The sequence below is a fragment of the Labrus bergylta genome, chromosome 20 (assembly GCF_963930695.1).
Source record: "Labrus bergylta chromosome 20, fLabBer1.1, whole genome shotgun sequence".
Taxonomy (NCBI): domain Eukaryota; kingdom Metazoa; phylum Chordata; class Actinopteri; order Labriformes; family Labridae; genus Labrus; species Labrus bergylta.
The window spans coordinates 15,695,393-15,721,648 of record NC_089214.1 but is presented as its reverse complement, the minus strand read 5'-3'; the positions used below and the strand labels follow the sequence as shown (position 1 = coordinate 15,721,648).

The window sequence follows — 26,256 nt, the reverse complement described above, 5'->3', positions numbered from 1 at the left end:
TGTACCGTAGTGTTGAACTGTAACATCTGTTGGTTGATTTCGCCAGCACAGCAACCAATGCTGTGGGGTTTCCGGGGCCCCTGAACACAGATGCAAACAGGTGCAAACTGTGAGCCGGAATCAGTTTCGATTAGGCAAGACCAGTCGGTGACTCTGTGTATGTCAGGATGATAAAAACCCTAAAGTCTGGGACTTCTCATATGTTAGATATCTCATGACCCCATACGGCTAAAAACACTTGCATTTCTTTAAATCAGGGTGATAACTGTGTTCTGCCAGAGGACTGCCCATGTCACCATAATGGTCATCTTTACTACACCAATGACACCATCACTAAGGATTGCAACACATGGTAAAGTATGCAGTTTTATCATTGCTTAACATTCCCTTTAACACAATATGATCTTCACTATACTTACTTCATTCCTTCAGTGTGTGCAAGGAGCGCCGCTGGCACTGCAGCCAGTCCGCCTGTGCTGGCGTGTGTTTGGCAACTGGTGACCCACACTATATGACATTCGACGGGCGCTGCTTTTCTTTCCTGGGAGATTGCCAGTACGTGCTTGCGCGCGAGACCAGCGGTTTGTTCAGTGTCACGGCAGAGAACGTGCCCTGTGGGAGCACCGGGGTCACCTGCACAAAGTCAGTCACCCTCAGCCTGGGAAATACGGTCATACATCTGTTGAGGGGTAGGTGGGCCGCTGATGCAATGATTGATTGTAGGAAGTTTTGGTCTATAGACACCACTGAAGATTATGGCTAAATAGGCGTGTTAGGTAAGCTGTCTTGTCTCTGTCTTTTAGGTAAAGCTGTTACCGTAAACGGGATGCCAGTTGATCTACCAAAGTCTTACAGCGGCAGTGGTCTGACATTGGAAAGAGTCGGACTGTTTGTCGCCCTGTCCTCCCGACTCGGGGTCACTCTTCTGTGGGATGGAGGTATGACCCTTTCATGCTCTTTTAGTCTCTGTAGACTTTATTTGTTCGTCAATGGGAACTATCATTTACCAATTGATGATTTTTGAGACCATCTTTAATTCTGATTTTGGAGGGAAAACATACGTATGATATAAGTATATATAAAGAAAATGGAGAGATTTGTTTAGCTTGAAAACACTGAAGTAAACAGATGGATGCTTTCTTAAACAGGAAAACAAGACAAGACAACATTATAATTGGACAGTTCCTAAATCAGCCATAGTATTTAATTTTTTGGGAATATTCTATCTTTTTAAAAGGCTTTATATAAGCCTATTGAAGAAAAAATACATCAAAATTTGGATCTATTATAAGCCATCATTAGCTGTTAATATCAGCCGAACAATATATCGGTCAGGCTATTACGTTTCTTTATTCATATTATGTCAAAGCTTTATTTATTTGACAGATTATTCATTGTAGAGGAAAGACTTTCTTGCTTGTGTGTTAATCTTTGGATGCAGGTTAATAAGCATGTCAGTGGTAATGTTGTTGTCATTCCGTCTCTAGGCATGCGTGTGTATGTGCGCCTGGCGGCCAACCTGCGCGGCAGGGTCGGAGGCCTGTGCGGTAACTTTGATGGAGACACAGAGAATGATTTCACCACAAGGCAGGGCATCGTGGAGTCTACACCCGAGCTGTTTGGTAACTCCTGGAAGGTCAGCCCCTCCTGCCCTGACGTGGCAAACCAGGACCTTCGGGACCCTTGTGCTGTGAGTTCAGTATTAGAGACGTGCGCATTCACTCACAAACGGACACTTTCCAAGAATATTCCAAATAGAAGACAGAACTTTTTTTTTTTTAGTTCGACTTTGTTGCAGCACCAGCACACACAAACTAAAGCTAACTATCTTCTCTCTCTTTTTGTCTCTCTTCAGCTGAACCCTCACAGGGTGACCTGGGCCAGGAAAAGGTGCGCAGTTCTGACTCAGGTGCTCTTCTCTCAGTGCCACCCCGAGGTGCCCTTCCAGCAGTATTATGACTGGTGTGTCTTTGATGCTTGTGGGTGAGTGACAGCAGTAAGCATTAAATATCAGAGCTTTATTCAAATGTTGGATTAGTATACAATTCTATGAAGGCATGCCTGTTCCTAATTAACATTTCCAGCCACAAGCATTGATTTACCAAATATTCTTCACGACACCCAGGGCATTGCAATTGTTGGAATTAGGAATACATACTCAAATGCACACAATTGCAAGCTACATTTAATGAACCACTTTCATTTACATTTAGGCCATTGCACCATCATTATCTTTACACGCCTTTCATATCTAGAACAAAGTAACCAGCACTCTAACCATTTAGCTAATTTTGTGTGTTTCAGCTGTGACTCCGGCGGGGACTGTGAGTGTCTCTGTACAGCCATTGCTGCCTATGCTGAAGAGTGCAACCGACGAGGGGTCTACATCCGCTGGAGGTCTCAAGAGCTCTGTCGTATGTCAGAGACACACAATGCACACACACACTCACACACACACACACACACACACACACACACATATATACTGTTTTGTTACAGTTTCCTATAGCTGTTGTTATGTTGTCCTTGTCTTGCCCTTTGTCTTACTATCTCTCTGTTCATCTCCTTCCCCGCAGCTCTGCAGTGTGACAATGGTCTGGTGTATGATCCTTGCGGTCCAGCTTGCTCCCCTTTGTGCCCAGGTGTTCAGAAAAGTCCACACTCCCAGTGCGGTGCTCTCTCCTGCGTGGAGGGCTGCTTCTGTCCTGTTGGCACTGTCCGACATGGTAAAACTGAAACTCAAGCTTTGTTTGGTTAATCTAAAAGATTTTTTGATTCATTGATGGACATATTTGAGATGACACATTTCTGCTCCCCAGAGGACTTTTTTATGATGTTTCAATGACTGACAGACCTTTCAGTTAGCCCTTGGACTCTAATGAGCCCATGTTCTTTTGCCATTCTCCACACCTAGGACAAAATATCTCGCATTACGGCTTGCAAAGCTCTGAGAATAGCAGAATAGTCTATTTGTTTTCTGTTCTACAGGTGGCAGTTGTGTAGTTTCTCGTGAGTGTCCGTGTGAGTGGGACGGCTCAATGTTTCCTGCCGATTCAGTCATCACTCAACACTGCCAGAACTGGTCAGTTGATGCTAATGACAAAAATTGAAGATCCTCTCTATTATTTAACTATAGTGGATGTTTTATTTTATTTTTTTATGCCACTTTATCAATTGTAGTGGATTGATTTGCCTTTGCATCTCCAGCTCCTGTGAGGATGGTTTGTGGCAGTGTCAGGGTGTGGCCTGCCCCCCTCCCTCCCCTCCCTGTCTGGAATCAGAGTTCGCCTGCGCTGGGGGGCGCTGTATCCCCTCTATGTGGATGTGTGACAATGAAGATGACTGTGGTGATGGATCAGATGAAGTCTGCCCATCCACGTGCTCTCCAGATCAATTCCGCTGCACCAGCACGCCGAGGTAAAAAAAACAAAAAAAAAACACTCTAGTTTATCAGCAGCGTAATTTCCCTGTGTTAAGATAAGAAAGACTAAAAATGACCTTTGGTTGGTTCTTGGCTCCCTTCCTCATCCTCTCGAGGATGAATCCCATCACTTTAGGAACCAACAACTTTCATCAGACGACAGGCCAAACTTTGCACATTAACCACAGTACATAAAAACGATCCTGATTGGAATTCATGCATCCATGATCTTATGATCTGCAAAATGCTATATTCTCAAATGTTTTTATTTAAACAAGCTATAATGCTTAACGTCATCTTCTAACATGTGCAATGTTAGCATGTTAAAGTTACACAGCTATTAATTGCACTGACATAAATGCTGACATCAGCAAAAATGTAGCAGGCACTTTCTAGAGTTAATCAAACAATACAGTATGCTTTTCCTCTACTGAGGTTGAGGATGCGACAGCAGTGATTTGTATCCTTACTAGTTCATGCCTCCTTTTAAAGCCTTATCAGGTTGCTAACAATGGCTTTAGACGGAAGTTAGATTTTAACATTTGAAAACTCAGTCCCTAAACTCAATAAAGTGAAATGACCCCAATCCTGCAGTGGACCATGTTTGAACCTGGTTCTGCGTTGTGATGGCCACCCAGACTGTGCTGACCAATCAGATGAGGAGTTCTGTGGACCTGCCACCCCTGTGCCCCTTTGCCCACCAGGGGAGTTTCAGTGCGCCAGTGGAAAGTGCCTGCCAGCCAGCCTTGTGTGTGATGGACGGCTGGACTGTGGTTTCGCTGATGGGTCTGATGAACAAGGTAATCTATCATCCAGCATGATACTCTTACATGTGAGAATACTAGAATGTTTACTTTTCAGTACATTATGCACATGAACGTCTGTTCTTCCAGACTGTGGCGTGGTGTGTGATGAAGGAGAATTCCTGTGTGCTGGAGGACGTTGTATCCTCTACCTCCACCGCTGCGACGGACATGATGACTGTGGGGACCTCAGTGATGAGAGAGGGTGTGTTTCATTTCTATTGAACTTTAGGATCTGAGATTGTAGGTGTCAAGGTAAAGTTGACACCTATATTTTAGTCAACATCAACTTAAGGCAACTCATTTCTCAAATCCTAAACAATATGTGAAGAAAGCTACATCAAATATTACAAATGATTTCCAAATACTCTTCAGCCCATGTCTGTTCATAACATAGAGACTGTTCTATTTCTTTTGTTTCCAAACAACTGGTTTCAGGTGTCTGTGCTCAAAAGGGGAGTTCCAGTGCCCTGGTGATCAGTGTATCCCTGCAGAGAAAGTGTGCGACGGACGCAGAGATTGCACCGCTGGAACTGATGAGGCTGTATGTCCAAGTAAAGGTAAACAAAGCCGATATGTATTGTTATGTCCACACAACATGATAAGTGACCCCCACTCTTCCCACTCCCAAGAATACCAGCAGCCCAGGTCACTTCAGATTCAACATTTATTTATTTCTAGAGCAGAGAATGGCCCCAAAAAAACAATAAACAAAAGGACTAGCAACACCCTAGTCTTTCCTAACATGAAAAGAAATAAGAAAATGACAAATCTCTTACCTTTTCTCCTAACATAAAAACAAGAGAAAAAGAAGTAAATGAGAAAAAAACAGGGCTTCTCCCTCCTAATCACTGCTGTGTGGTGCACAAATATCTGCCCAGCTCTGACAAGCTCAATTCAGATCACGCAGAAACTTAAACTGCAGACACACTTAAGCTTCTTTATTGACTTACAAGAATTTGTACGCATTAGCCTATTATTCATACTGTGTCAGTTTTTTGGATGATGCCATTCTACCTTTCACTCATTATGTTACTTGAGAAAAAAGCAATACTTGTATCAAATTAAGGCATCATCTTCAGCTAAGAGGGCTCTTAGTATGTCTGTAAAAAGGGCCACCCTGCGTGGTTTGAATCTTCAAAGTTTTGATCATTCTTGTGTTGCAGTTACCTGTGCTCCTGACCAGCTGGCCTGCAATGACGGCACATGTGTTTCCAACACTAAGCTGTGTGATGGAACAAGAGACTGTCAAGGTGGAGAGGATGAAAACACAACCAACTGCTACAGCGTCATCATAACAACATCATCCCCAGCTGTCACTCCAACTATGCCCAGTTCAGGTAGAGGCGGTCAGGATTCAATATTCAGGAGGAGGTCTGTGCAGTATTCAGTCAAAGTAAAGGAGTCTGTTTCTCCAGTTTGTAGGTCCTATGAGTTCAGCTGTGCCACTGGAGGGCAGTGTGTGCCTCTGGCCTGGCGTTGTGACGGGGAAACAGATTGTATGGATGGTAGTGATGAGCAGCAGTGCAGCGCCCCCTGTGGCCCCAGCCAGGTGCCCTGCCAAAGTGGGGACCAGTGTGTCGACTACCAGCAGCTCTGTGATGGGATTCCACAGTGCAGGGATGCTTCTGATGAGAGTATTGACAACTGTGGTAAGCTACTAATGCAAATATTAAGGGGTATTAGATGAAAAAAACACAAACGTTAAAGAAAATCTAAGTGAAAACTGAAAATAGGTTTGTCTGTCCACTAGGCTCCATTCGGATACCTCCATGTCCAGGCAGCTTTTCATGCGACAACCGCACTTGTGTGAACATGACACAAGTGTGCAACGGTGTACCAGACTGTCCGCGAGGCGACGATGAGTTGGTGTGTGGTGAGTTCTCACAAGTTAAGGAGAGGAGAAAGGTGAGAATGGGAGTGTGGATGAATTTAGAGAAGGGTTGGTTTAAGGGAAGAGTAAAAGGGAAATCTAAAGCCATGAGAGTGAGGATGTAAAAGGTAGTGTTGATCCCCGTGTCTCATGTTTGATGGTAGGGATCTTTTCATTTTTGGTAATGATATTTCTGTAATGTACCTCTGTACAGATAAAACTGTCTCACCAGCGCCCCCTGGCGGAAGAAACAACACTGTCACCTGCCCTGAATTTACCTGTATGGATGGATCTTGTGTCCCCTTCAACATGGTGGGTCTAACTGAAGTGACAATCACAAACAGCAAGCCAAACTTCAGTCGTCTCCAGTTAACCATTTTTTTTAAATACCAATATGTGGACAGGATTTCTTTACATAACTATTAGGTGTTTAAATGTAGGAGCTAGTAAAATAAGCGCACATTAATTTCATTTTTAATTATTTATTCACATGATAATATATTTTAAAAAGAAAAAAAAAAGATTTGGTGATGAGGTCTAATCAACAGTCATCGTGGTTATTCATAACCAGCATGTATTTCTTGTTTAACAATAAATGTCTGTAAAAAAAGAAAAATGTGCAAAATAATACCTTATCATCTTTAAAGCTATTCTGCACATCTTGTTCATTATCTTTTTTCCTGTCACTTAGGTGTGTAACGGTGTGGCAGACTGTCCAGACTCCTCATTAAATCAAATAGGAGTCCCCACTGACGAGCAGGGCTGCAGGAGCTGGAGCCCCTGGGCTCCATGGAGCCACTGCAGCACCTCCTGTGGGACAGGCTCCATGAGCCGCCAACGAACCTGCCCCACTGGTGACCCACTGCGCCATTGTCATGGACAGGACCAGCAGAGGCAGCAGTGCTTCAATACCACCTGCCCTGGTAAGGAAGTGGGCATGAACTACAAGAAGCACACATCTGCCACTAAAATAGCCATAAATAAATCAGTTAGTTTGTTTATATGTTGTGCTCTCTCTCTCCACCTCCTCCAGTTGACGGGCAGTGGATGCCGTGGGCTATCTGGTCGAACTGTTCGAGTAGTTGTGGTGGAGTGCAGGTCAGACACAGAGGCTGCGTCCCTCCTCGCAACAGAGGCCGAGATTGTTCCCAGCTCCCTGGATCATCCAACCTTGCTATGGAAATCAGTAAGAGCCGTCTGTGAACTTCATTAAAAATGAAGCTTTTATTCTTCCTTTTCTTCCATCCGCCCAAATCTCCACTCATAGATCAACTCTTCAACATCCATTAGTCGTTGTATCATTGTGACCTTTTCTCCTGTCATGTTATACTGTATTATCACCAATAAAAAAAACGAGACAAGGGTAAACATTAATTAAAAGATACTGAAAGTGTAATTGAAAATAGATGTTTGAAAAAGACATGCTGAGTAACCGACCCTCTGCTTCTGGAAATCCATGTTCTTTTGGCCATTTTTATTTTATTTTAGTTATTTTTGGTGTTGTTTCTGTCAGTATCATCAGAATAAGATTTACTGTACAAGAGGATAGTAGTGAAATTTTGTGAATTGTATTTCCAGTGTTGGATATTTTCAGCGAGTGTCGATCGTTATACAAACGTATCCTTGACGATTTTATTTTCTTGAACAACTTCAATCGGGAATTGTTTCAATCTTCAAATGTGGTTTCCTAACGTCATGTGACGATGGTGATATTAGGTACAGGCTCACATCAAAGTCTGAAAGAGTTCACAGTTGAAAAGAAAGTGGGAATGGTGGACAGATTTGAATATTTAAAACATAACGCTTCTTTGGTCCACTGTGCCACCACAGAGCCTTGTCCTGATGATGGATGTGACAACACTAGCTGTCCTGCAGGGCTGGTGAGATACAGCTGTGCTCCCTGCCCTGTTTCCTGTGCTCACATCAGCAGCGGGACAACCTGCGATTCCACAGCACCCTGCTCCTCAGGTCAGGCAAGAGGAATCTGGAGTGTCCTTCTCCAAAAAAGTTGATCCTTTCCATTTTGAAAAGTTGTAACAGTCCAACTGATGAGTCATACAATCCATGTGTCTCTAACCCTCAGGTTGTTGGTGTGCTGAGGGACAGGTGATGAACCACATGCAAAAGTGTGTGTTACCAGAAGAGTGTGTGTGTGAGGTGGCAGGTGTGCGGTACTGGCCGGGTCAGCAGATGAAGGTGGACTGTGAGATCTGTGTTTGTGAGAGAGGGAGGCCTCACAGATGCCAGCCTAACCCAGAGTGTTCAGGTCAGTCTGTAAAATGATTGCTTGTAAGGACGACATCAAACCTAAAGCGTATTTAACCACTTACTGGGCCTTATCAAAGTCTACTTTGTAACACTGCAGTGCACTGTGGCTGGTCGTCATGGACTGAGTGGGGGGAGTGTTTGGGGCCATGTGGTGTTCAGAGTGTGCAGTGGTCGTTCCGCAGCCCAAACAACCCCATCAAGCACGGTGATGGGAGAGCCTGCAGAGGAATTTACAGGAAAGCCCGTCGGTGTGTACCCATAACCTGGACCCTCAACTTGCTTATCTGATTTACTACTGAATTCATTCAATTATACATGTGGATTGTTTTGATCTCCATTAAAATATTCATCCTTTGTTACCTTCCATGATTCCCTATCGTCTCCAACCTTGACCCTTGTTTGGCAAAGCTTCCTTGAAAAGTAAAGGCCATATTTACCATCGGATGTTTATGGTTCCCAGATGATTTGTGCTAATGTTTGTAGTGCAAGGTTATCTGCATATTTCTTAAGGAAGGAATACAATTGAGTTCTTATTTTCAATCTACTGACCACATTATCATCCACAGGACTAGTATAAAGCCTAACCCTTCTAAACTTGAGTCTTCACCAAGCATAACAAAATACAAACGCTTAGCTGAAAGTCCTTAACTTGAACTAGGCTTGGAGTGGTTTATTGTTGGCCAAACACCCTGGAAAAACACCCTCCTTTTGATTACATCGCAAAACAATAGACATATATGCTCACCATATCTAAAAGTTTTTTTTTTTGCATGCACAGGTGCCAGACTGACCCCTGTGATGAGTGCGAGTACCAGGGTCAGTCCCATGCTGTGGGAGACAGATGGAGGTCGGACCACTGCCTTTTATGTCACTGTCGGCCAAACCTCACAGTACACTGTTTTCCCTTCTGTCCATACGCTGTCAGTGGATGCCCTCAGGTTAGTGCAGATTCTTAATATTTATAAAAAAAATATGATGGAGTGCATACTGTCAGTGCATTTGTACAGTTATTAAAGCAATTTCATCACGTGTGTGGCTGTGTCAAATATGAAATGCTCTTCTGTTTGTGCAGGGTCAAAGCCTGGTGCCTGGAGAGGGAGACAGGTGTTGTTACTGCCAAGGTAAAATCATTGCTATTGATCTGAATTCCTCCCTGATGAAATATCTGCCTGTTCAACTTTGAGTTGAATACATGGCTTTTACTAGTTATACAAATATAGCTGCACTCCAAGGATACTTATCTTGCCAGTCAATGATCGACGAAGTCAAAGATGATCTTGATTCGAATGTTAGGAAATATGATTTTATAATAATTCTTACTGTGGAAGAAATGTTTAATTGTCCTTGCTATAAATTTGATGTCAGTTTTACGTTTGGTTTATGTTGCTTTGAAAAGGGATCAAAAGTGTATCCCATTCAGACGAGAGACAGGGTTCCTTTGCTCCACTCTTGGGTCAAAGCGTCAACCTCCGGTGTTGAAAAATGTAGCCAATGCAGAAGTGCAAAATCCTGCATTCCGTCGAGTATTCGCTTCGATCTGGCTCCAAGAGCCCCGGAAGACACCTACACACCACATTCAAAAATGCACATTTTTACAGTAGAAATAAACATGTTTACAGCCCGGTACGAAAAATGAAATGGGTCGGATTAGTTATTGTTCTCATGTGCACGGGCAGAATTACTTTCAGAACACATGGTAAATGAACTTGAGCTTGTATAGCACTATTCTAGTCTTCTGACTTTTATACTGCAGGTCACACCTACACGTTCACGCACATGATAGAGGTTGCTATGTAAAGTGACCATCAGGAGTATCTAATCCCATTCATACACATTAATACTGCGCTGACAACAGTGGGAGTGATGCAGGGTTAAGTGTCTTGCCCCAAGGACACATCGAGGAGCTGAAGTTTGGGGATCGAACTCCCAACTTTCAGGTTAAGAGACAAATGACTCTACCAACTAAGCCACAGCCGCCCCATATCTGTTTTGATTTTATGAGCGATACATGTTATCCGTAGTTAGGCACATAGCTGACATGATTGACAGGTGGGCACGATGTAACTGTTCGTCAGGAGTCTTAAAACCTTCCTCAGCTCCAGCTCTCAGCCTGTCGTTAGGTTGACTGAAAATTAGGCTGAGACAGCATTTCCAGCATGGCGGCTGCTGCCAATAAGCCTCCAGAGCCCCCTGCAGTAACAGATAGGTGATGTCACTCAGGCTTTGTCCATTAATATTTACAGTCTATGTGTGGACCACAAACTTATTTTAGACCCTTGAGATTATACATTTAGTATTCAAACATCTCAAATTTTATAGAGATTTCACAAGTTTTTTTTAGAGTCAGAGAACCTGTAGTAGTATATTTGAATGTTTGGCATCAACCCAATAATTCATCCATGTTTTTTATAGCGATTAAAAGAGGGTAAGGGTAGATGGGTAAGCATATTACCAGCAGTCCAAATATTAAGACCCAGTTTGTTGTTTCTTAAATTGGAATGTAGGGAGAGTTCTCCGACATTAATCTTTCTCTCTTTTTACGTCTCTGTAGGAGAAAATGACACCATTCTTGTGACAATCAGCCCTGACACTGTGACATCCCCGCCAGGAGAGGGCACTAAACCTCTGGTCCCGACATATCCACTTCCTCCTGGAGGTAAGATCAGTTTAGAACAGGTAGAAGATTTCAGTTTGTTGTGTCTGTCTCCTCACATGGTTTTTTTTATGGAATCTCACCTTCTTTTATTTAGATGAGTGTTGGTCTCCTCTGGGTGTTCAGTCTCTCCCAGCTTCCAGTTTCAGTGCCTCCTCACAGCAGACCGGTCACCCTCCTGAGGCAGGACGCCTACACAGTTGGGAGCCACATAGTGACCTCCAGGTAAACCAAGCCTACTGATAGAGTTAGTTAGTACCATCAGACTTTTCAATGTTCATGCATTTGAGATGTTATTGAGAAAGTTGCTAAACACCCACTAGCTCAGAGACTTTGGTTCTGTAGTTGACCTGATCATGTTAAATCAGAACTGAAATAATTATAACAGAAGAGGTTTGAATTGCATCCAATCGCTGAATAGTATCCACTCCTGAACTCACCTGTGTGCTGTCATTGGCTGAGGGAATTGGGAAACACACCAGCTCCCCTCGCAGAAATGTCCCATGTAAATAAAAACAAAAAAATACATTCTGATCAGGCACAGTCACCAACACACATGTATGGAGGTCCACAACTGATGATTGAGCGGTATTACGTTTGTATATATCTGTATCTTATTTTTTAGGAAAACGCTATTGACTCTATCTTTAAAGTTAAAATGCTTGCTCAGTACAACCTGTTGTGTTGTGCCTGGCTGCATTTGACCAATAGTTAATGAGCTCTGCCTTATTTTCCTTGCTTTAGTCATGGCGGTTGGTAGATTAACCTACATGTATAATACTCCTTTGGTTTTCCACACCAAATACTTTTCTTAGATTTATCAGCCTTCCATGTTGTTCTCTGTTTTGGATCCATGCTACTGGTGTGGTTCAAGGTATATGAGGGATGGCTGGTTGATCAGTTGCTCCCTCTATCAGTTTTAGTCCAGACTTAAATGCCTACTTTGAACAATTACTGGATAGATGTACTTTTGCACATACATTCGAGGTATCTTTTATGGGCAGCTGTGGCACAGTTGGTAGCGTTGGTCGCCTCTCAACCGGAAGGTTGGGGGTTCGATCCCCAGCTTCTGCAGCAACATTTCTGATGAGTCCTTAGGCGAGACACTTAACCTCGAATTGCTGATGGTCCCACTACACAGCAACAGCTGCCAAGAGTATGTGATTGTGTAGGTGTGACATGCTGTGTAGTGATAAGACTAGAAAAGGGCTACACAAGCTCAGTCCATTTACAATTTACTGTATCTGGATCCAAATGTCTTCGGGGATGTCTTGTACGCTACTTTAGCTCTAATGTCTGAGATATTCACACACCAGATTGCCATAGATTTTATACTTGAGTTGGAATCTATTTTCCTGTAGGGCTATCATCAGATCAAAAAAAGAAACATTTCATATCCCAAGTCATATTTCCCACCAGGGTTTTAAACCTCACTTCAAAGACATTTCTTCAGCAATATGATCATAAGGTGATGTTCCGATTTATCTGCAAAATGTTCAGGGCTGGAGTCCAGAACCTGAGGAGTATAAGGACCTACCACAGCGGAGCCCTGAGGGACACGCAAGCAAATCACAGAGCCCCTACCTGCAGATAGACCTTCTCCAGCCATACAACATTACTGGTAAATAGACTAAACAGGCAGGTACATTCCTAAAGAGAGAAAGAATGTGCTGTGTATTAGTGAAAAAAAAAAAGAAGTATTTTTCTCTTTTACTCTGTAGGTGTGCTTACCCAGGGTGGAGGGGTGTTTGGCACCTTTGTCTCTAGTTTCTATCTCCAGTTTAGCAGCAATGGCAGACAGTGGTACACTTACAAAGAGCTGGTGACTGATGCCCGGCCAAGAGCCAAGGTCAGACATTAAAGCATGTTCATGCAACTTTTCATCATTTATTCTGAAGGCAATTTGTGTTTTACCATTCCATTACCACAACCTTTCAACCTCCAGGTTTTCAACGGTAACCATGATGATCGAGGGGTGGCAGAGATCCGACTGGATAGGATGGTCACAGCTCAGTTTGTCCGCCTGCTGCCGCATGACTTCCAGAATGGCATTTACCTTCGACTTGAGATCATGGGCTGTGGGGATGGTTAGGAGATAATGCTACTTTTCAATGCTACTTGGTTGTTCTGTTGTTACATAACTTTCGGGGAAATTGTGATACTAAAATTGTCCCCTTCTCTCTCCTTTAGGTGACCAATGGTTGGCAACCGCAACCCCTCCCTCCCCAGTCACTCCAGCAGGGGGCTGCAGAGAGAAAGAGTTCCACTGTAAAAACGGTCGCTGTGTGCCAGCAGGTCTGCAGGGAGTTGTCTGTGATGGCGTCAATGACTGTGGGGATGGATCAGATGAGATGCACTGTGGTGAGCTTCCCAACTTTACATGCTTAAGTTTCCTTTTATTTATGAGATGTGTGCTACTTTTCTTAATTTTCTCTGAAATGTTGTGAAAAAGGGAACCCAGATATGCAATCAGCTGTTTTTCCATCCTTGCCTTTTTAATTTCCTTGCATGGAAGTTACACTAACCAAAGCTGAAAAAGTAAGTGTGAATCTAGGTTGATCATTTCTATTCACAGGTACGCAGCCATCCCCTACGTCCGTCAGTCCTCGCAGCTGCCCTGCTGGTCAATTCTCCTGCCCTCCACCAGGGGGCTGCATTGAGAAAGGACATCGCTGTGATGGGATCCCTCACTGTCCCAAAGGAGAGGATGAAGCAGGCTGCCATCACCACGACAATGCTACTACTCAGTCAGACAGGTAAGGGTCGTTATTTTTATTAAAGAGGACATATTATCCCCCTTTTCCACCTCTTCAAACAGTCTCATGTGGTTAAAATGAAAAGTCTGTGCTGTGCTTTGGTCAAAATATAACACGAATCAAGCCAATGGCGGTTCTAGACCCCTTTTACTGAGGTGGCCAAACTGGGGCCAGTTTTTTTGTCAGAGGGGAACATTAAACCCAGGTGAAAAATAGACAAAGATCATCGCTTTAAAAAATATACATATTATGCCAAATAATAGTAAACAACATAAAATACCATGATTTATATTTGTTTCAGTAACAAGCTTGTGAGTCCGGTTGTTGAGTCAAATACTAGGGGGGTTCTTCCTTTTGGAGGCAAGAACGGCAAAATGGCAGACCTTTTTATTTTAGTCAATTTTATTGATGAAACATAATCAGGAACGATTTAAAATATTTTGCACATTATTGTTATCATGTGCCAAATTACAGACCATACACATCCACCCCTGCACCTCTCCGGACTCCATCCATTGCTGCTGTCACTCATCCCGCAGTGAAACCGACGGTAGGAAAACACAAATAATCCTTACTTTTTTAAAATCCTGCAGGTTTGTGTCAATGTTTTTTATACCTCTTGATCGTCTGATTTCAAGTGTAGTGGGTTGACAAATGTTGCTTTAAAAAATATCATACACACTTGCTTTAAATGAACTTGAATCTTTAAAAATGTACACACTTATATACCAGACCTTGATTTTGAGAAAACAGTGTTAAAAGGTAATTTCTCAATTATGCCCATGAGTGCTGAAAAAGCATGTGATAACATTGAGTGGTCTTTTCTAAACATAAACACTTGAATTATTTTCTGGTTCTATTTACAGGATGGTGGCCCAGGACATCGCGGTGAGTGTTAAATTCACTCTTTTTCGACCATCTTGTGTTTTGGAAACCAGCGTCTGCTCATAACTTAAATTAAATTTAACTGAAGTCCAAAATGCTAAAATCTTGTTGCAAGTTTTCAATTTGCCAAACTGGCTCTGTTCGATGGTATAAACCTGTGTCATATTCTGCAGGAATCTGCTCCTCTCCTCTCGGACTGGAGGATGGCAGAATAAGATATGGTCAGCTGACCTCATCCTCGTACCGTGAGAACAACCCCGCCGATGCTGGACGGCTAAACATCGTCCCTAATGTGTGAGTGAGCTGGTCTGTCTGTGGTTGGTCCCATCCTAAACATTTGATACGATTACATGCACAAGTGGTTGCATTTTTCTGCAGTTTTCTTGGGAAAGTAGTATATTAAGCAAACAAAAAATGACAAGCCATGTCATCTTCTCTGCAGTCAAGTCATGGAGCCAGGATGGAGCCCCTTGCCCACAGATCCTCAGCCGTACTTTCAGGTGGACTTCCTGGAGCCCACATGGGTGTCAGGGGTGGTGACACAAGGCAGTGCACGTATGTGGGGTTACATCTCTAAATACCGCCTGGCCTTCGCCCTGCACAGTAGCCTCTTCACAGACTACACTGAGGATGGAAAGCCTGGTGGTCAAGCTCAGGTACTTGTAATAATATGGACTTTTAGGTATTGGTTAATATACCCTCCTATGATTAAATGTTTTGTAAATGTGACCATACAGGGTAAAGAAATAGAAAATCTGAGGTCCATCATGCATTATTTCAACAGTGTCCCTTTGGTTGTGTTCTAGGTGTTTGAGGTGCGGATGGTGGGCAGGACCCCTGTGACTCGCTGGCTTGGTCGGCTGGTCAGAGCTCGATACCTGCGCATCATTCCTGTTGAGTTCAGACACACGTTCTACCTGCGTGCTGAGATCCTCGGCTGCAGAGGAGGTGAGTGATTTATATAAAATCACCTCCTAATAGTTATTATTGTCATTAAAACGTTTTGCTTAACAGCCCCTGTGCTGGGCTGTACCACCCACTTATGTCTAAATAAGAAACTTTCTTTTTTTTTTCTTCCTGTAGATGAACTGGTGACACCCAGCACTGCGACTAAGTCTCCCTCTGGTGGTGACAATGTAACAGTGCAGCGCTGTAAGCCCGGTCAGTTTGCATGTCAGCACAGTGAAGACTGCGTCTCTGTCTCTGTGCTGTGTGACGGTCGACCGGACTGCAAGGACCACTCTGACGAGATCAACTGTGGTAAGGATTGTGTGCTATATGTTCACGTCTTTTTTTTTTGTTAATCTCACAGAGCTAATTTCTAGTGTCCTTAAATAATTATGTGAGTCCCTTGGCTCTCATATATTTGATCAGTTACTGTCTTTGTTTATGTTTCAACTCCTTCTCTTCTTGAAGGTACGGCTCCAACTAGAGGCCCTCCAGGGCTACATACCACCAGGTCCCCAGGTGGCCATCCTGGTGTCGCTAGTGAGGGTGTCACAGGTGAACCTGGACTTCAGAAGACTTCGACCTCAAATCAAGGTTTTATAAAGCTTGTGATCTATCCTCAAATTCAATTGTTGTTAGTTTTTTTTCCCCCTGGAATATCAACTTTTTAATTCTCTTTCTGAAATGTGTCTCTTTTTCTGTGCTTAATGAGCAGGCCTTTGGACTACCACCCCATCGATCTACCCAGGTGTCACCACAGGCCAACCAGGACTGCATCTCACCACAAGCCCTACTTCTGGAAAACCTGGGTTGCAAACCACAAAAGGTGAGAGACACACTATTACTTCAGACAGACAGCCGTTTATCAACTATATGTCTTAAAATCTCTCATTTATTGCCACTGACAGCCCCATGGATTGCGACAACTTCCCATGATGGTGGACTACCCAGGGTGCTTTGCGTGGAGGGCCAATATGCATGCCGGTCATTTGGCTGTGTGGACTCAGCGCAGGTGTGTGATGGCAGACAGGACTGTTTGGACGGGTCAGATGAAGAACGCTGCGGTAGGCATCGCCAACTGGGTAGATTGGTGAAAGTGCAGAATCATTTAATTACACTAGTGCATGTAGAATACAGTTATTTGCAGTTTAAACTATGTTGTCAAATGAACCCTTTGCAGTAATTGTTTTGTTATTTCTAAAAGAGAAATCCATGTGTGAAATTAAGAACGTTTTGTTTGTTTTCCAAAGGCACCACAGCCAGGCCAGCTGTGACTCCAAAGGGCCCACCGCTGCCCAGTCCTTGCTCTGCAAAGCAGTTCTCTTGTGTCAGTGGGGAGTGTGTTCACCTGGACCGCAGATGTGATCTGCAGAAGGACTGTGTTGATGGATCGGATGAAAAAGACTGTGGTAAGATTACACTGTATGCCCACTCCATATAAGACAAAAAAGAACTGGGAAATGCATTTTTTTTTTTGTTAATTTTTGTTCTCCACCTCCTCTCTCCTCCCTCTTGTCTAGTGGACTGCATCATGTCCCCCTGGACAGCCTGGAGTGCATGCAGTGTAACCTGTGGTCTGGGCTCCTTGTTCCGACAGAGGGACATAATGAGAGAAGCTCTTCCAGGTGGAGCCTGTGGTGCAGCTCAGTTCGACAGTCGAGCCTGTTTCCCTCGAGCATGTCCAGGTCTGTTCTCTGAACCTGATTGCATTTTTTTTTACAAGTACGCAAAATCTGATATACTTATTACAATCTTCGTCTCTCCCGCCTTCTCTTTTAGTTAACGGCCACTGGTCAGAGTGGACGGAGTGGTCCGAGTGTGATGCTCAGTGTGGAGGTGGTGTCAGGCAGAGGAACAGAACCTGCTCTGCTCCTCCTCCCAAGAATGGAGGAAAGGAGTGTGAGGGCATGACCCTGCAGAGCCAGAGCTGCAACAGCCAGCCCTGCACCAAAGACACAGGCACACAGACAGGTGACTGCGTTCAAAAATCAATTCATATTTTTGATATTTTCGTTTAGCTTGAGTGTGGCTTTCTAATTCTCCTGCATTGACTACCATTGCTGCACAAAGAAGTCAGTTAACTGTCTGCTCTCTGATTGGTTGTTCAGGCTGTGTAAACAACATGGTTCTAGTGACTGAATCAGACTGCCGGGCTGGGAGGGTTGAGCCCTGTCCTCCTACCTGCTCACATCTCAGCTCCACCAGCAACTGCACTGAGGCATGCATACTAGGTAGGACACGCAGGAGGTGATGGTGCGACGTTTTAGACCTTAAGTGTGCAGAGTGATGGAAATGTTTTGCATCAGTTGCTTCTCATTGTTGTCTCATTTTTAGCCAATGTGCCCTTAATTAAACTTGTGTTTACATTGCATATCTTTTCGTAGGAAAACAGTCTTTTGCCCGTGTTTGCATATTGAATTTTAATTTGTTTTAAATGTGTTGTCAACCTGCCATGTACTGCAGTAGAAAACCAGTGTGTGTTGCACGTTTCATGATGGATCAAATCTCATTTCAATTAATTTGCATTGCCAATTCTTGAAAAGAAGAAAGGTGTGCCATTTACAGTTGGTAATTTTACATGGGTTTCCGAACCAGTGCCCAGTGAATGAATAGAGTTTTTTCTGTATTTCAATTTATCCTGTTGTTACAGTTGAGAACAGGAAACAAGATTTAGTGTAAATGAGAGGGAAGTGCTATGTAAATGGCTTATAAAAGGGACTGTACCTTTAATTTCATGGCTTGTGTATCCATGCAGCATCTGTCTTTGATGGTAATTCAATTCAATTCAATTCAATTCAATTCAAAAAACTTTATTTGTCCCCGGGGGGTAATTCAAAGGCACACAGAGCAGTAAATTAACAACAGTGCAAGTAAACAAAACATTTTAACCTAAATATAAAGTGTCAATTTAAATACAACTTAAAGCTTAAACTTAACTTAAAAATACAAAATATAAAAGAGTAGATATAAGTGGACAGTGATCGGACTAACAGATGTAAACAGATGTAACCATAACTATGTGCAGTAGTGACCAGATGTAAACAAAACTATATGCAGTAAACGAGAAATAAATATATATATACAGAGCTATGTGCAAGTAGGCAAATACGTTATTAAGGTGCATGGTGAATAATGGAACAACACATGGTAAGTGTGTATAAAGTCTCTTTTTTAAGTTATATTTTTCAGGGAGGCTTTTTAGCCTTCTTTAGATACGACAGCTGAAGAGAGACAGACAGTACATGTTGGAAGGAGAGAGTGGGCGATGACATGCAGCAAAGGGTCGAGGTTGGATTCGAACCCACGACCACTGCGATGAGGACCCGCCTCCAATCAAGGGGCACAACATACAGTAACTGCTAGGCTATCCGCTGCCCCTAAAAAGCCTCTTTTAAATGCTTGAACATTTGTGTCATTTTTCAAAGGTGGAAAATAAAAAAAGTCATACTTTTGACATGCATTTTTGTGTTTTAGGTCAGCCCTGTAAAAACAAAAAGATCTCTAGCTGTTCCACTTATATGAAGAGAGGCTATACAAAATGACATGTGGTCCATTGCCAGGAATTAAGCCCTCATTATGGTTGAGTGGGATAGAAAGTTTCTGCATTTATTAAAGCGATCAACATAAAATAGTGTCAAACCTCTACTAAGCAACGACTCATTCACTGGTAGTTGAAATGCTGATAAGACTTTTTCTCTTTCTTCTCTAGGGTGTCGCTGTCCTGATGGTCTGTATCTTCAAGGTGGGCGATGTGTGAATGCTAGTCAATGTGTTTGTGTCTGGAACGGTCAAACACTACAGCCAGGACAAATCATCATCAAGTACCATTGTACCACATGGTGAGAAACAACTCAAACTCATTCTGTTTTTTTTTTGTTTTGTTTTACACTTTCAAAGGAAGGCACAATTTCATAACTGATACTTCTAAAATGCTCACTATCACATTTTTCTAAATTCTAAGGAAGCAATCATGACCAAAAAAATGTGCTAAAGTGTTTTTAAGTCATGTTTTTCAGTTCCAGGCCTATTTTCATTCACAGTCAGCTCATCTCCTCCATTAACTTGGGACATTGAACTGCTGCCAGTGTTTGTTGCTAAAAAATAAAAATAAAATAAAGGCTTATAGAAATGTTTATTTTGGTCAATCAGTGTGTGCCAAGATGGACAAGTAACCTGTGACAACTCCAAATGTGTTGCAACCTGTCATTGGTCAGCCTGGTCGTCATGGTCACCATGTGATGTAACTTGTGGTCTGGGGCTACAGCAACGCTACAGGTGAGTCTGTTTAATCCCATTGAGCTTTAAAACAGCAAACAAGGCCTTCCCTTTACGGGACAACTCTTGTCCCCAAACTGTACTTTTTTTCTTAAGTTTGTTGTCTTTTCTTTGCTCTGATAACATTTTCAATTTCATTTTTTTGTAAACTGCTCTCAGTCAGTATTCTACCAAATGTTTTCAAACTATGGGTTCTGTATGTTTGCCTGGTTTACTTTTTGCGACAGGAACAGAAAAGTTTCATCAAAGTACACTACTTATGGAGTCATGTGATTTACAGTTCTTACACTCGCTATTACATGTGGGTCAGGAGTCTTAACGTCTTTCATTCTATTCTCTTTGCAGGTCTCCAGTGAACCCAGCTGGAGCAGTCAGAGTTCAGATGTGTCCAGGAGACTCCTCTGAGGCCCGCCACTGCTCCAGCTCCTGTCGTCCATGTATGACGTTATTACTGTCTCTGTCACACTTGTGATTTCTTTAACACATAGGGATATTTATTTCATTAACACTTACATTGTTATGGTAGTTTTAAGATCACAGATTCAACTGGATTTGATTGAAGTTCTTGAAGAGGTTGCACCTCTTATTCGAAAGGCTTCTCCAGCTGCAGTTTGACTGGTCAATGAAACTGGAGATATAAGTCTCTGAGGGTCAACAGTATGGCAATCACAGAACCCTTCAGCAATCATCGTCTATGGAGATATGTCTCGGGCATCGGATGTTAATTTCTCCATAATTCTGATGAATCCAGTGGTTAGTGTTGAACAACTTTCAGGCCCGACGTCCTTTTCTGTGCGGCGTTAACATCTGCAACGTAAACACTGTCATTTCTTGGTCCATAACATCCCGGAGTAGCGCCCGTTCATGTGTTCTGTCTCTGTTCAGTAGATGAAGTCACACAGCAGCTTCACTTCCACTCACTTCAGCTTTATGAGCCTGAAAAATAAAGCGTTTTTATTTTTTTTATTTTATTTTTTTTATTAAAGGGGTTTACGTTAGCCAAAATAACAACATTATGATGCAGATTTTAAAAAAAGGAAACATGCCAGATTTGGTCAGGTCTCTCCTACAGAAGGTGTGTTTGTTGTATGAAGGTTGGATCTATCAGATATTAGGGAAAACTAAATTCTGATTTACTTTTGAGACCCAGTGTCCGCCTTGTTTTTGCCGTCCACTCAGACAGTTTCTCCGATCTACACCAAAGCCTGCTGATACTTAATTGGTCAATAAACTCAGACTGGACATGTACTACAAAGGGAAACCAGAGCACAACCAAGACTGGGGGCGGGGTTAGCAGCAACCCTGTTGGCTTTACCAAGGCAGTGTAGTGGTAAATATCAGTGATGGCAGGCAAAGCGGCACAAAGTATCTTCTCAGCTGTTCTCTCTATCCTATGTAAGGTCTTGCGTTCAAGCCCTCTGTAAAATGTTATGAGTTTGGGGGGCGGGAGATGCACCTTTGCCAGCCTGCGAAGGAAGTAGAGGTGCTGCTTGGCTTTTTTGACCATGATGCTGGTGTCGAGGGACCAGGGGAGGCCATCTGCGAGGTGGACAACGAGGAATTTAGAACTCCTCACAATCTCCACGCAGGACATGTTGTCACCTCTTCTTCTCCTGAACTAAAAATCCTTCTCTTTAGCTTTGGCTTCCTCAGTCCTTCTTTAAACCAGCAATTCTTCTCTGTCCTGCACGTGAACTTTAATGTCATCAAATGTTCTGCTCAGTATCCTAGTCTTTTTGCATTCTCATATGGTGTTCATTCTTCATCTCTTGTGCAGTGTTGCCAGATGGCGTCTGGAGTAAATGGACCAGCTGGTCGGAGTGTAGCAAGACATGTTTCAACCACGTCGATGACGTTGGAATCAGGCGACGATTTCGCAGCTGCAACCACACCCTGACGGCCTTTAACCACACCCATACGGACTCTGCCTGTGGTGGAGACGGCGAGGAGCAGGAGCCTTGTAACACACTGCACTGTCCAGGTATTACGCATATAGACAAACACGAGCAACAATGTCTCTGTTCCATCTCAGTCTCCAAAAATGATGTGATAGCAGTAAAGCTGATTGTAGCTGTATCTTTACAGTGCATGGCGGCTGGTCCGAATGGTCACCATGGTCTCAGTGTTCATCAGAGTGTGACTCTGGCGTCCAAACAAGAGAGCGGTTCTGCAATTCACCCCCATCACAGTATGGAGGCAACAGCTGCTCTGGGCCTCATATACAGACTGGAGACTGCAACTCCCACCCCTGCTCAGGTAATGCATCCAGTTGTATTATTGCTCAACTCTCAAGAGTCGAAGAATAATAAAGTGTATTATGGCTTCATAAAAATTACATTACATGACATTTGTGTTCCCTTTCTTTGCTCAATTGAATTGCCTATGTGTGCATGTGCACTAATCAGTTCTTATCTCTGCCTCTTTCCTCTCAGGTGTGTGTCCAGAGGGCATGGTGTACATGACAGCAGCAGAGTGTGAGGCTCATGGCGGTGCATGTCCTCGCGTGTGTTTGGACATGACCTCCACAGAGGTGCAGTGTGCCACCTCCTGTTATGATGGCTGCTACTGTGCCCTGGGCTTTTACCTGCTCAACAGCAGCTGTGTGCCCTTGGCGCAGTGTCCATGTTACCACCAGGGGGAGCTGTATCCTGCTAGTGCCTCAATGCCTGTTGATGCCTGCAATAACTGGTACTAAAACCAACTTTTAATGTCAAGTCGATGTAAATAGTTGTAATTAATGTCATTTTTCAAAAATTTGTCCGTCTTTTATTGCACTGTGTCTCCCCCCCCCCACAGTACCTGCATTAATGGAGAAATGGAGTGTGGGACCGCTCCCTGCTCTGGTGAGTTGCATTTTTATGAATTGGACTTATATTGTTTCTTCCCTTGCTGTCTTCTTCGCTGTCTCCTGCATCCTTAAGTCTTTACTTGACTCCACCTGTGTGTTTCTCAGTTGACTGCGGCTGGAGCAGTTGGACGCAGTGGAGCGCTTGCAGTCGAACGTGTGATGTTGGGGTGAGAAGGCGGTATCGTTCGGGAACCAATCCTCCTCCAGCTTTTGGTGGTCAGCCCTGCAAAGGAGACAGAGTTGGGATTGATACCTGCAGCATTGAACCCTGTATCGGTGAGTAGAAGCACCTTTGTATTTGACTCTTGTGTGTTAAGAATATGAAAATGATTAACACTCTGTGATGTGTCTGAAGGTGTGAAGGAGCCATGGAGCGCATGGTCAAAGTGCTCAGTGACATGTGGAGGAGGTTACAGGACCCGAACCCGTGGGCCCATCAGAGTCCATGGAACTGCTCAGCAGTTCAGTGCCTGCAACCTGCAGCCTTGTGGTACGTAAGTCTCAGACTGTCATTTCCCAATATTGCCGATTAAGAAATCAGAATTGTATATGTAGGTACTGTATGTTTTACACATCGTTGCAAACACTTGAATCAAATAAAATTGTGTTTTTGCACCAGAATAAAACGTTCAAAAGCCAGTAAGGAGATCATTTGAATGTCTTGGAATGTGCTGGACAGAATTACAGAAAATCAGAGAGCTTGTTCCTTGTTGTTAAAGGGAATTCCAAAAAAAATGTTTGTTCTTTTTTTAAATACTCCTCTTCAAGCATAGCAAAGGGTTTTACAAAAGTATAACCTGGGGGGACAGAGTCCTCTACATAGCTGCCCCCTCCCGCTGGCTCTCACTCCCCACACATGTTCCAAAATTCACTGACCCATCAACATTCAAATCACTACTCAAGACTCACCTTTTCAAACGAGCTTTTAATGTAGAATTGTGATGTGTGCTGTGTTTGTGTGTGACTTGGCTTATATGTTGTTGTGTTTATGGCCTGTGTGTAATGTCGCAGTGTTTATTGGTTTGTTCTTACTTTCTTTTTTATCGAATGTTCAGTGTCTTTGAGTTCCTGAAAAGTGCTTTATAAATCACATGTAGTATTATTATTATAAGAGACAAAAGAGGTCTAAAAACATTTAAGTAGATTGTATAACAACCCTAATTGTTAAGGCATTAATTTCATTGCAGATTAATCATGGTATATACGTTACTTTTTAATCGTTCATGTGGTAGCATGTGAATCAAGGGGCTTTTGATGTTTCAGTGCTGGACAAGTTATAACGCCTGAGTTAAACAAATCAGATGGAAATAGTATTTTCTACTATTTTCTGCATCTGTTTTTTGCATTTTGTTCTATTTGATTGTAGGGTTGACATTTCCCTCTGCTTGGACACATGTTTACTGTTTTTCAGGCGATGGTAAAGCGTGTCCTACTGGCCAGGAGTGGAAGCAGTGTGTGAGGGGGGCAGTGTCATGCACAGACCTCACAATGGACATCAGCAGGAACTGCACACCTGGCTGCCAGTGTCCACAAGGGACAGTCCAACAGGTGGGTGGGCTGGGTCAACACAAACAAGCATATATGTGTACGTATATATATAAAAAACAAAACAAATATGCAGGCAGAGATTGCAGCCATAAAGTTGAATGTGCTTTGTATTTACAGGATGCTGTGTGTGTGCGGGAGCCTGACTGTCGCTGTGATGTGGGTGGAGAGCAGTACAAACCAGGAGATACTGTCCCCACAGACTGCAACAACTGGTAAGTATAACCCCAATCATGTTATCTCTGTTGGACAAATATAGCTGTTCATTACTGAAGAAGAGATACAATGATCATTTGACTTGTTTTATTTTAGTACATGTGAAGCAGGGAGGCTGCTCAACTGCTCTCAAGTCAGCTGCAATGGTAAGAAAAAGTCTTTAAATTGATCCCTGATACAGCCCCTGTCAAGTTTCATCTGTGCTCTTTTGTTTCTCTCGTATCATTTTTAAGTACTGAAGTCACCCTCTAAGTTTGTATGACAGCAATCACTCATTTAAAGGCAGATTTGGTCATTTTCGGGAAACTAGTGAGATTTTATAATTAGCATTCCCTCAGTACTCCATCTGCACCCACCCCCTTCCCCTCTGTGCTCCCTCAAAAGCCACACCCCTCACTTACATGCACAAGTGCCATTGGTCCAGAAGCGGACCTCAGCTCATGCTTTGAGTGTGGGCTCGTGCATGCATGGCGTAGAGAACGAGCAGGGAGACAGGGAGGAGTCTGATTGGTTCATCAGATTGGTACCTCGTGGCAGACATTGGTCAAAGTTTTTACAGGCTTACAACTGATACAGATAATGGATTTTCTTTGTTCCTTTTTCAGAGCACATGAGTTATTAATGTCTGTCAGGACCTAAAGACAATTTCAAGCTAAATCTTAAAAAGTGTATCTGGAGAAATTTACAGACCCTGCCTTTAACTCCTGTCTGCAGTATTTCATTTCCATTAGAAGGCTTTGTGTGCATAAGAGAAACAGTTCAGCCCAAGAATCAAATACAAATATGATGAAATAATAAAAAAACAGTAATATTAGAAATGCCTCCAAATTGAAAAATGAAATGTATAAAATAACCACAATACAAAAAAATATATATAATTGTATTGTTTTATCTTTAATAATACTCAGCTTGTAAATCTTGGTGAACTGACATTGATAGCCCTTGTGAATTACATTGGCCTTAGTGAATTATGCAAAAAAGTCTGATGAATAAAGTAAAGGAATGACATTTTTCATGTAATATTATTCTTACATTTTACACACACACACACACACACACATACACACACACTGTCTAGTTGATGGCCATTGGTCAACGTGGACTCCGTGGGGTCAGTGTTCGGTGTCGTGTGGAGCAGGTCTCCAGTCCCGGTATCGGTTCTGTTCCAGCCCCCAGCGCTCAGGCAGCGGCCTGCCGTGTGTGGGTGCACACAGAGAGGATCAAGTCTGTGTCAACACTCCATGTGACCGTGAGTTTTTTGTTTCTTTTGTCATTTATATTTGTAAATGTTTAATCTTTAATTTTTATTGTCCTCCAAGCCTCCCCGCTTGGAGGACAATAGCCGTACATGGGGTGCACACACTAACCATCAGGCTACCTGCGCCCCCTAACTTTTCACCATATTAAGAATTAATTGTCAAACTTCGTTTACCTGATGTTGGTCCCTGTCAAATCTGCGTAAGACATTTTAATGCATTATTTTTTCTTTGATAATTTAATTGAAATGAACGCGCTATTTTGACACCTTAAATATATATTTGTTTCTCTGACTTCATTTGTTTCTGTCTTAGTCAGTTGCCAGGAATACTGATTTTAAACAAACTGTTGACCTCAATATATTGTAAACGACAATTAGCAAATAGTGAACAATAAACAAACAGCACATAGATGAGGGTGACATTGTTTTGATAGATCATTTCGATACATGAAGGTGACAGGGTGACTTTTCTGTAAAGAAAAAGAAAAAGCCGGATCATGCTGCAAT

At 42.9% G+C, this 26,256-nt stretch overlaps 1 protein-coding gene across 1 annotated transcript in view; it reads left to right on the top strand.

Moving 5' to 3' along the window:
• The window catches only part of sspo (SCO-spondin), an 84,108-nt gene that overhangs the window by 15,728 nt on the left and 42,124 nt on the right, over positions 1-26,256 (top strand). The window contains 56 exon segments of the mRNA XM_065949160.1: positions 258-352; positions 433-689; positions 804-938; positions 1,488-1,690; positions 1,856-1,983; positions 2,305-2,414; positions 2,577-2,726; positions 2,989-3,082; positions 3,208-3,417; positions 4,016-4,221; positions 4,315-4,429; positions 4,663-4,784; positions 5,391-5,539; positions 5,630-5,876; positions 5,978-6,100; positions 6,312-6,409; positions 6,789-7,020; positions 7,131-7,283; positions 7,928-8,065; positions 8,181-8,363; positions 8,463-8,613; positions 9,144-9,303; positions 9,438-9,486; positions 10,917-11,021; positions 11,116-11,243; positions 12,519-12,639; positions 12,740-12,867; positions 12,964-13,105; positions 13,209-13,379; positions 13,594-13,774; positions 14,249-14,324; positions 14,641-14,662; positions 14,833-14,953; positions 15,102-15,315; positions 15,466-15,607; positions 15,743-15,919; positions 16,076-16,201; positions 16,323-16,433; positions 16,516-16,671; positions 16,858-17,016; positions 17,128-17,292; positions 17,387-17,578; positions 17,716-17,838; positions 19,317-19,446; positions 19,757-19,890; positions 20,236-20,319; positions 21,660-21,863; positions 21,968-22,138; positions 22,315-22,570; positions 22,679-22,725; positions 22,836-23,006; positions 23,086-23,220; positions 24,142-24,278; positions 24,396-24,490; positions 24,588-24,637; positions 25,570-25,740. Coding sequence (XP_065805232.1) covers positions 258-352; positions 433-689; positions 804-938; positions 1,488-1,690; positions 1,856-1,983; positions 2,305-2,414; positions 2,577-2,726; positions 2,989-3,082; positions 3,208-3,417; positions 4,016-4,221; positions 4,315-4,429; positions 4,663-4,784; positions 5,391-5,539; positions 5,630-5,876; positions 5,978-6,100; positions 6,312-6,409; positions 6,789-7,020; positions 7,131-7,283; positions 7,928-8,065; positions 8,181-8,363; positions 8,463-8,613; positions 9,144-9,303; positions 9,438-9,486; positions 10,917-11,021; positions 11,116-11,243; positions 12,519-12,639; positions 12,740-12,867; positions 12,964-13,105; positions 13,209-13,379; positions 13,594-13,774; positions 14,249-14,324; positions 14,641-14,662; positions 14,833-14,953; positions 15,102-15,315; positions 15,466-15,607; positions 15,743-15,919; positions 16,076-16,201; positions 16,323-16,433; positions 16,516-16,671; positions 16,858-17,016; positions 17,128-17,292; positions 17,387-17,578; positions 17,716-17,838; positions 19,317-19,446; positions 19,757-19,890; positions 20,236-20,319; positions 21,660-21,863; positions 21,968-22,138; positions 22,315-22,570; positions 22,679-22,725; positions 22,836-23,006; positions 23,086-23,220; positions 24,142-24,278; positions 24,396-24,490; positions 24,588-24,637; positions 25,570-25,740 — 8,053 coding nt within the window.